The 10,821-nt window shown below is 39.6% G+C and overlaps 1 protein-coding gene across 3 annotated transcripts in view; it reads right to left on the bottom strand.

Moving 5' to 3' along the window:
- Positions 1-1,909: 1,909 nt before the first annotated feature.
- Positions 1,910-10,821, bottom strand: part of FYB1 (FYN binding protein 1) — a 96,093-nt gene continuing 87,181 nt past the window's right edge. For all 3 annotated transcript variants that reach the window (XM_089496279.1, XM_089496294.1, XM_089496287.1), the window contains 3 exons: positions 5,858-5,891; positions 3,574-3,605; positions 1,910-3,437 (listed from right to left, as the gene is read on the bottom strand). In XM_089496279.1, coding sequence (XP_089352405.1) covers positions 3,415-3,437; positions 3,574-3,605; positions 5,858-5,891 — 89 coding nt within the window. In that variant the 3' untranslated portion in view covers positions 1,910-3,414. The remainder of the gene's footprint in view (positions 3,438-3,573; positions 3,606-5,857; positions 5,892-10,821) is intronic.

The raw sequence follows: 10,821 nt of genomic DNA, 5'->3' as shown, positions 1-10,821 counted from the left end.
TTCTTTTGCTGGCTGGCGGATGCGCAGCTGCGCAGCTGCGGCAGTCAGCACCGGCGGCAGAAAGCGTATGGGCACATTTAAAGCGCCCAGGCCCCTTTAAACTTTCCCCCCCGCCCTACCCAAGAACAAAGGTGGCCTCCTGCCAGCTGGTGATCAGCTGGTTTTGGCATCCTTGTCCGCTTGCACGTTGCCAGTGTCACCAGCATCATGGATGCCTCCTCTCCTTTGGTCCCCGCGCTCTTGCTGAATCTGCAATGCACAGCCACAGCTGTCGCCGCTGCCACCGCTGTCCTCCTGCCATCCCCCATCACCTCCCTTGTACATATGTAAATATTTAAAGTTTTAGCGTTTTTTTATTGTTAAGTGAAAATGGTGCAGGAATGTGTGTAGGGGTTCACTTTAAATTCCAAACTTTCCACAATTCTAGCAGCGCATGCGTACATGTTGCTCTAGGGTTAGGGTTACGAGCATTAAAATAGAGTGCAGCTGTGCTGCAGCTTCCACATCTGCATGGCATCTGACACTCTAATTAGAGCCTCGGTGCAAACTGCGCATGTTCCAGGACCCCGACTCATTATGCGACGCAGCTGACTCGGAGCCTTTAAATGGGCAACTTAAATTTGCGGCGTGACAATTGTGGCGTACAGGTGCAGCAGCTTACAGACGGAGATGCGCAGCTGCGCAGTATATAGAAAAGAAGCGGAAAAAAGCGGCACCTTTTTAATGCCGCTTCTTCCTGCTTGGGGCGTGCAGGCGGTGCGTTCATGGAGGCATTCAGGTAAGAGCCGTCTAAAGGCTATACCTTCATGACGTCATGAGCACACCCCTTTTTGACCGTCTGTAACCTGCCTAAGCTAATTAGGCACCTGAGGTCTTTAAACAGCTGCCTATAAATCTCCCAGACACTCCCTGGCTGCCTGCTTCTTCAGCACTCTTTTCTTGGCAACTAGCAGTAATTTCTGGTTTGACCATATGACTATTTTGCTTCTTGCTGGCTTTGTTTATTTGTACTACTGACTTATTGAATGACCTCTGGACTACCTGATGACTACCTTCTTGTATCTTCCTTCAACCTGCTGAATATTCTGTGACTGATTTAACTGCTCAACAGCTCTTATATTCTGACCACTGATTCCTGGGACACTTGCTGACTGGGACATAGGACAGGGTGACTGTAAGCAGGAAAAGCTGGAGTTGCTTCCCTTTCCAATCTTTTGCTGATCTCTCAGCAAGCATTAATGGCTAGTTTTGAAAATCCTGATTTTCACTGATTTTACAATAGCAACCTCAGTTGTGGTGGACATGAGCATCTTTAATATCCTGCTGAGCTGGCACCAATATGCAGCTGTCCGTTAGTAATAAATGGACTCTCTATGATTTGGAATGTTGTTCAACTAATTTTCATTTTTCTAAACAATGACACCATTGGAATAATGAGTCATTCAGCAAGGGCACAGAGAAGAAGGAATCTGTCGGTGTCTCTGCTGCCACTACAAGTAATGGAAAGCGGGGAGGGTAACAAGGTAACTTGGATCTATGGGGATGAGAAATGAGTGAACTGTGCAGGAACAGGAATTTTTCCCTGGTTCAGATTACAACCTGAACCCCTTGGATGAGAATGTCATACTTGTTTGGGATTAGATGTGAGCATTGCAAATTGCCATTCTTGGTAATTTGAAGCAAAAGAATTACAAATATTGGCAACATCTCCACTTACTCCTTTCAAGCTTTCATTCCTGATACTGGCTCTCAGTGCCCAGCACCATACCAGACATACCCTGCTTGTGCTTTTATTTTCCCCCTTCAGACTAGCTGTGCCATGCATTCTAGAAGCAGCAGTGTGATGCCTGCCTCAGGGTAAGCACTCTGGTGGGTGAAGAAATGGATTTTAAAAACGCTGCAGTTTAGAAAACTCATAAAATCTTTAATATATCCCAAATCAGAAAAAAATGTTTTAAGAACAAAATGCAAAGATAAAAACACAAGACAAATAACCCCCTCCCACCAAAATCTCTCAAAACAAAATAGAAATATACTATTATAATTAAAGGTCTCAAGCCTATGAGTATCTCAGAATGCAGCCAAAAGTACAATGTGTGTATATAAATATATAAACATATAAAATATCAAGGGTCCTCAGTGTGGCAATGACCAAGACCTCTTGCCCCATGTTTATTAAGTGTATCTATGCCATTTATATGAATGGTTCTATGCTTAAGATAGAGAAAAGAAGTATGTCTGTGTGATGAATGGACAGGTTGCATACTGAAGAATGGATTGGCACACATTGAATCACAGAATCTTAGAGAGGGAAGAGACATCATGGGCCACCAAGTCCAGCCCCTGAGAAAGAGGTAATGAGTATAGTAGTGGTCCAGAGCAGAAGTGTAATTTGAGGGCAATCCTGGCAGCGAGGGATTGTGTATGATTTGGGGTTGATCTTCCTAAAGGGAATAATGCATTTGGTGGAATACATGAACTTTACAGATTTTGGTATCCAGAGGGGTCTTGGAACCAAACCTCAGCAGATATCAAGGGCCCACTGTACTTTGAACACACATGTAGGAGAATTTTTCCAGTTTCAATCCTTGGGCTGAAAGATAAGGAGTATGAGAAACTGTGTGTATATCCCTCTGCTTTCCTCCCAGACTGGGACTCAAGGCAGCTTGCAAAAAGGCATGTGTTAGTGTATGTATTGGACAGGGGATATCAACATGTATGGAATATGTATGCTTAGTTCCACATTTCTCAACCTATGTATATTGTAACAAGTTGTGAATTTATTTGTTTATTTTTAACTTTTAAATTGGCTTTGTAAGAAACCTTCACAGGATAGGGATTTATGGGATGTGGAATATCAGAAGCTGTTTGATAACTATAACCAGAACCTTTCATAATGAAACAACATAATGTTCTTTCAAACAAAAAAGCCAAAATAGTTATGGTCAGTTTGCTAAGGCATCCTGTTTCAGAAGCCAGTGCAGGATGTACTGAAGAGTTACAGAATACCATATATAATGACGAACAGTAATGAGCTAAGGGCACTTCAGATCCTTGATGTGAAAAAGTGATCTGATAAATACATGAAACATTAAAGATGATACACTTTTCAAGAGAGGAGGAACTGGATGTTTGATTTAAGGCTTTAACAGTGCTCAGTACACTATACTAAGAAAGATGTTTTGGCTTGGAAGTCTTGTTCATGGCCCTAGCCAAGCAAAGTAGAGGCAAACTCAGGAACAATGGCATCCTTCCATTATGAGATCTCCTTGACAGTCCAGAAACTCTTGGAGACGTTTAATCAAAGCTTTGTACCTATACAACAGCAACCAGCATAAATAATACATTTAATTCTTGTATCGGCTAACTGGAGATTCAAAGATGATGATGACTGGACTGAGAAGATGTCTGTAGCTAATCGTTGTCGTATATGCAGCCTGCATGGGGGGAGGGAATGAAACAATTTTTTAATGAAAATTGCCTGTCTTTGTAATTAAAAACAAACCAAAAAAGAGTATTTCAGTTGATTTGATCCTCAGTTATTACTATTCTGTTCTGACATGTATAACGTACCATCAGCGATGTCGTCATAGATTTCATCATCTCTGTAAATTCAGAAAGAGAGGAAAATCCATTTAGTTAGTTCTTTTCATGTATATTTGAAGCATTCCTTACAGTAAGCAATTCCATTAGTCAAATGTCTCAAAGGTTTCAGATGGATTTTTCCCACCCCAACTATAGATACCAGGGATTAAATATTGGAATTTCTACATGCAGAGTACATGGACTACTACTGAACTACCCTTCAAAGGCTTTAACTAATTAGCAGTACAGCAACTAGCTTCAGTTGTCCTGCTTTCAACTGAACTGTTTTAAAGGGTTTTTATCTTTTTAATAGTATTTTATCTTTTTAAGTGTCGTTTTAAACCACTTTGATAGTTTAATCCTGTTTTAATGTTCGCCTTTTGGATTTTTTTTAAGTTGCATTGCTTTTTAAATTGAAAGTTGCATTGAATCCCTCTTTTGGAAGAAAGGCAGCAAATAAATATAATAATAATGCAGTAGTGGTTGAGTTTCCCTTATCTGAAATACTTGGGACCAAGTTTTTTGGATTTTGGAGTTTTTCAGATTGTGGAATATTTGTACATTCATAATGAGGTATCTTGGAGATGGGACCCAAGTTTAAACATGAAATTCATTTATGTTTCATATACTGTATGTATACACATTGGCTGAAGGTAACTTTATGCACAATATTTTTTTTAATACAGCTGTGCATGAGACAAAATATGCGTACACTGAACCATCAGAAAGCAAAGGTGTCACAGTCTCAGCCATGCATGGGAACACTTGGATTTTGGAACATTTTGAATTTTAGAATTCTAGACAAGGGGAACTCAATCTTTAAGGAATAGCAACAATATAGCTTCTAAATTCTCAAAACCACTGTGCCTATTTACTTAAAATTAAATTTCAATGCAACTCAAAGTTTTTTCATAGAAAAAAAAGCAGTTATTTGGTTTATAAGCAATTTAAAATATTTTAAGGGGTGTTTCTGAAGACAAAATACACAGACCTAAATCTTGTTGTTAATCTCAGCTAGAATAGACCCATGGAAATTTAGCAAGTCAATTACTAGTGGGAACACGGAAAGTTCCATATCATAGCTAGTTCACTCTAGTTGGGATTAACAAAGGAATTTACTCCATGAAGAAGTAGATACAGGCAGGGTTCAGAATCAGATAGGCCTCCAAATGTTATAGAACTGCATTTGCCAACAGTCCCAGCCAACATAGCCAATGGTGAGGAGTGAAAATGCTGAAGTCCAAGAACATCCAGAAGACTCAATTATTCTTATCCCTGATAAGTTCTCCTGGGAAAGCCATGTTGAAATTAATATAAGCTGGGTTGACACAAGATGTCCCACTGTCTGGGATGGGACACACATTATTGCCACCCATCTTTTCTACCAGTTCATGACAACACCTCCCTCTGAGTATCTGAGTGATACTCCTTTAGAGCAAAGCACTGTGGATGTCCATGGAGACTTTCTTTTATTATGTCATTAAAACAGGAAAGGGATACTATGGATGATTTACAATATTCTTATCAAACTTCACCAGGGGAAAGTTTTGGCTTTGGACTCTGAGAAGTATTTTTGTTTTGGTGATTTTTAAATTTAAAAGTCAGCATTTTAAAGAAATTGTTTACACTAGGGATGGGGAATATCTATTATAGTGCATTAACTACATTCAGACTGCTAGGTCTTTCTCTGCCTCTTCCTGAAGCTGAACTCCTCAGAAAGGGGAGGAAAGACAGCATCTCTGAATGAGGTCAGTTCTTTGAGGCCACAGCTCAAGGCTAAAACAGATGGCCCAGATGGAGCAATCTCTGGCTATGACTGCTCCATGACTGCAATAACTGGATGGCCTGCTCCTGAACAAGCCGCTGAACAAACTGCTGGCAGGAGCGGATTAAATCTGTTCATTTTGCGGGCAGCTTCAGACCCCCAGCTTCAACCTGGGAGCAGCTTCCAGACACATTGGGGGCATGCGTCATCTAAACACCACACCCCAAAAGTGGTTGGAAGCTGCTGTATTTCACCTGTCTGCTTGGGGCCTTAGTCACTTTCACTCTCCCACAGTCCTCACTGTCTTTCCCTTCTGGGAAAGGCAAGGGGGAAATGAACTCCCTTCCCCCAGACACAAACACAGACACAGCCTCCAAGAGCTGTTTCTTGAGGCTGAGGCTCAAGCAGCTTGACTTCCTCTTTGCTATCCCTATGTGGGCTAGAAAATAAATTCTTCCTCTTGCTTTCAATCATTCTGCCTCTTTTAAGATTAAAAGTTTCACTTACTCATTCACTATGCAACTTCGTCGGACATAGCCATCTGTAAAATTAAATTAGAAGAGCATGGTTATTTTCAATGTAAATTGACATTTCTCATCTCAACTAAAAGAGACAAGGAGAAGAAAATGATGATATAAAAATTTCCTATTCTGTCTTTGAATTCCATGAGATATTTTTGAATTAATCTTGAGCTAAAGCTGATATCTTGAAGGAAGATCTTAGATGCTGATAGGTTGTACAAAATGTCAGTTTGTAGAATAAAAACCATTTTGTCTCACCAACATGTGTCAGAATTTTATTTATGCATTTTATGGCATTGGCTAGAGATCAGATAACAGACTGTTGCTCCCATGCCAGTTGATAACTTACCAACTTCCAACTCAATTTAAAAATATTTGATCTGGATTCAAGTCCATTCATGCTTAGAATAAACAAGATGGAGTAAGTGGAACAAAGTCGTCACAACCAACTTAAGGTCCCAATAATTTCAATGGATCTGTTCTAACCCAAACCAGGTTTGGATCCTACCCATTGTGTCTGAAGTAATGTCAGGAGATGCAAACACAATCTCTGATATTTGACCTGATACAGTTACATCACATCATGACCTGATTATCTTGCTGAAATAAAAGGGAAACATGACATTATTAGAATGTGAATTTATCACCATTGGCATTTTATGTTCAGGTCTGAAACATGTAATAGCATCCATCCCCACAGTAATGCATCACATGCTCATCCTGACTCACTTCTGACCAATGCATTGTGGAGCTCATGCATCTGACTATTAGAAATAAAGGTAGGTACAACAGGAAGAATGCACGGGTCAACTTTGAAATGGCACAGTATCTACCCAGAGATTTAAATTCATTTGCTAATCCCAAATAAAAGAAATTCATTAAAATTAAAGGAATTTGTCACCATTGGCTTGAAAGCTCAGCAGGGTCAGGCCAGGTGGAATATGAAATACAATGAATAGCAGGTGCTGCAAGCTATACTTCCAGGAAAGGAAATGGCAAACCACCTCTGACTATTTATTTCCTATGAAAAACCTATCAAATTCAGAGGTTGGACGTAAATTGACATGTAACTCCAAGGCACACACATTTCACATCACTCCATCTATATGCATTGAAAATCTTTTATATTACAAAATCTCAACAAAATATTATTTTAACCCTGACCACTTCTGTTCATCATTTGTATTATGTTGTTTAAAACTTATGGGTGTTCATTCCAATGCACTATTTTGAGATACATAAAAAGATATATAGGGCTTGAACAGACAGGCCAAAATAAAGCTGCTTCGGGTCACTTTGCAGGTATACTGTTTAAATGATACATGCATCTTAAGAGGCCAGAAGCTGTGCCAAAGCTGTGCTCCAGTCCTTAGGACTGGAATGTGGCTTTGGCACAGCTTTTAGCCTCTTAGGATGAATGCATCATTTAAACAGCATACCTCCAAAGTGACCCGAAGCAGCTTTATTTTGGCCTGTCTGTTCAGGCCCATAGCTATATATACTCAGTGAAAAAAACAGGAAGGCTCTGAAAAGGGCCCTTGGATGCCTCCACAACTCATTTTTGTCTTATTTTGACTTCTACAACCACTATGCATAGCTTGCATTTTGTAGTCTTTGTGACCAAGTTTTCCATCAAAATTACAAGAATAATGAAGAGTACTTTCTTTTCTTGCAATTGTATTTAAAAACTACAACCATTCTGAACCTCATCATACAACTGCCTCCTTTGAAATCTGAGTTCCTGATATTCATTTCAGGACAGGAAGACTCCCCCTTAAATGAGGGACAATGCCACAAGTTTACTACAGCTCCTTTGGGGAAATGAGCTCATACCTAGTGTATTCTAATTCCCTTTCCTGTCTCACATAAAGATAATCTTTGCCATTAGCAAGCCTTTTAGAGTACATTATTGATTTTCAGAGTCAAGGTCACATAATATATAAATTATACCATATTTTTTTAGAGAGAAGGAATTGGTTTGAAGGATAAGTAGATAGTTCCCTTAGACAATCCATGCCAGTTTTTATGAAGCAAGGTAAGTACTGTAACATTATTAGTACCCCCTGAAATGCATGTGCCTATTGAGGTTTTCATAAGTAATGTCACCTGCTCCCTCCACCACCACACTGAATTGTTTTGACATAGCCTTGCAATCCAGGATTTTACAGCATACTGTAAAATGGGTCAAACATGCCACAGTTACATTCCAGAGTATCAGTAATACTAATACTAATAATATTAATAATAATAAATCATTTGTATCCCGCCCAGTGAACGAGGAATCTGGGCAGCTAACAACAGAGGAAGTACAATAAAAAATACAATAAAAACAAACAAATCCCTTCTCAGCCTCCAACAATATAAAGCAGACAATAACAATAAACAATATCAATAGGGTGACAATCAATAGGAAAACATAAGAACGTTACAAATCAAACAAGGTTCATAAAAAAGCCTTTCCCCAACCCCTCAGCACAAGTTCACGGGTTTCAGAGAAAGAAGTCATGCCAGACAAATCTAATCTCTTTCATTGGCCTGTTGCAGACTGCCAAAATAAAGCTGCTTCGGGTCTCTTTGGAGGTATGCTGTTTAAATGATGCATGCATCCTAAGAATCCAGAAACTGCACCAAAGCTGCCCTCCAGTACTTAGAAATGGAGTGTGGCTTTGGCGCGACCTCTGGACTCTTAGGACCCATGCATCATTTAAATAGCATACCTCCAAAGAGACCTGAAGCAGCTTTATTTTGGCAGTCTGTAACAGGCCTTTGATAAAATTACCAGCTTGGTAGATGAAGGGAATGCTGTGGATATAGTATATTTTGATTTCAGTAAGGCTTTTGACAGGGGTCTCCGTGACATTCTTGCAAACAAGCTAGTGCAATGTGGGCTAGACAACGTAACTGTTATATGGATTTGTAATTGGTTGACTGGCCAAACCCAAAGTTTGCTCAGCAGGTCTCAGATAGAGTCAAATCCAAGTCAAGTCATTGAAACAACTTCAGTCTGACTTGAATCCAAGTCAATTGACTCAAATCTGCATCGCTCAAGAAAGAGAGTTCCACAAATGTGTGGACAACATTAAAATTACTCTGTTTCTCATGCCTGACAATCTACTTTTCCTTCAAGTCTTCATAGCTGATCTTCAGGTTCTTGGAGCTTTGTCTGGGTATAAATGGACCTTAAGTAACTGAGCCCAAGAAACCAGTGCAGCTGATGTAGCTGAGGCAAAATTTGTGAGTATAGACCAATTAACATATCCTTCAACATTGTACAGAGGAAAACCAGGACACCTGTGACCAAGCAACCTCAGTGTATGATCAAGATGGCAAATTATTAACAAGAAAGAATGCCCAAGCTAGGAGAGGCTGCAGCTCTTTGCTTCTGCCTGAACCTACTGGGAAGGGTAAGATTCCACCCTCTCCTCTCTCCCCGTTGAGCTATCTAGGTACATGTGCTTGCATTTTGAACTCAGTTCACAGGAACTGAAATAAAATGAGGACAAAGAGGGAAGGAATATATGAAGAGAGAGAAACAACTGAAAAGCAAAAGATAACAGGCAATTCATTGGAACTCTTCCTGGCAACCTGGGACAGCTGGAGAGTATGAATTCACAAACTGGGACCATAGGAGAGCTATCACAATTTAAAATAGTCCCTGTGGACAATTGGGCCACTGTGTTCTACACCAGGTAAACCTTTAGAACCATCTTCAAAACCAGACCCAGATTGTGGATAACCAGGCCATGAATAACAAGGACAAAAAGAGAAATTACAATGAACAGTTTCAGTTGCTGGCAGTTTCTGTGGAAGCTGACAAGGCAGATGTTTAGGCCTTGTGAGAGAGGGTGGAGTTTGCTCATTTGTTCTCTGGATAGCTAAGCGACAGCTTTTGTCATTAGTTTCACTATCAAAGGAATGTGAAAAATGTCTTGAGGTGGGGGATTTTACATAGCTTTCTGTGTGTGTATGGGGCTGATCTCCTCCCAGAAACAAATAAACAAACAAAAAGCCACACCAACATTTTAAAGCAAAATGTTAAAAATACAAGTTGAAACTATTAGTATTTTCATTTACTGTAAAAAAAAAAAAAATCCTAGCTCATATACTTTTAGTTTGTACACTTCATGAAAACTTGAATCACAAGTACAGTATGTTGAAAGACATAGTAGTGTTAGTCTGGATCAGTACGCCCCTGACTGAAAGAGGTGGTAGCATAAACTTTTGTAGACTTAAGTCTACTTTATCAGATGCATTTCTTACTGAATTTACTTGCAGTAGTATTGAAGGAAGGAAGGAAGGCTTTTCTCTTAACAGTTAGCCTACCAGATGCTGTGGAGAACTGACTGCCAAAGAGAACTATTATTAAACCAATAAAGAATGCATTCCTTTTGAGAATTAAGATATGCAGTTTCTCTAAAGAAGAGTTTGTAGATTTAAAACATATATACACTGGACTTCTATACACTAGACTTTTACACAATAAATATTCTTATGATTAATCTTCAGCAAGCGACCATCAGTAATGTGGCCTTATGCCAAGTAAGTATGGTAGCTACTTGGCAGATGACAAAAACCTGGAAAACTGTGTGGCAAATCAGGGAAGAAAGGTGTAAATGGCTTATGTGCTCCCCCCCCCCCCCTTTTAAAGGCTTTTCAGTTTTACACATATGTCTACAATATGCAATTTGCTTTTCAGAGAAAGGGGATCCCAGTAGCCAGGACCAGAAAAAGATTTAACCAAGATAGTTCTGAGAGAACAAGTCTTTTTATGAATTAGAGTTCCCAAATCAGGATTATCCCAGGATCTGAGATTTCCAGGCCAAACCCTGAGAGCTAGGATTTTATCACACAAACCTGTCACACTCACGCTAGTTTAAGAATGGAAGCATACCGTTTTGGCATCAATTCTTATAACACTTTTCCTTACAATAGTGCTTTGGCATTGTTTTG

The sequence above is a fragment of the Sceloporus occidentalis genome, unplaced genomic scaffold, assembly GCF_023333645.1.
Source record: "Sceloporus occidentalis isolate IW3139 unplaced genomic scaffold, rSceOcc1.0.p SCAF_1, whole genome shotgun sequence".
Classification (NCBI taxonomy): Eukaryota; Metazoa; Chordata; class Lepidosauria; order Squamata; family Phrynosomatidae; genus Sceloporus; species Sceloporus occidentalis.
This window is presented reverse-complemented; position numbering and strand designations above follow the sequence as displayed.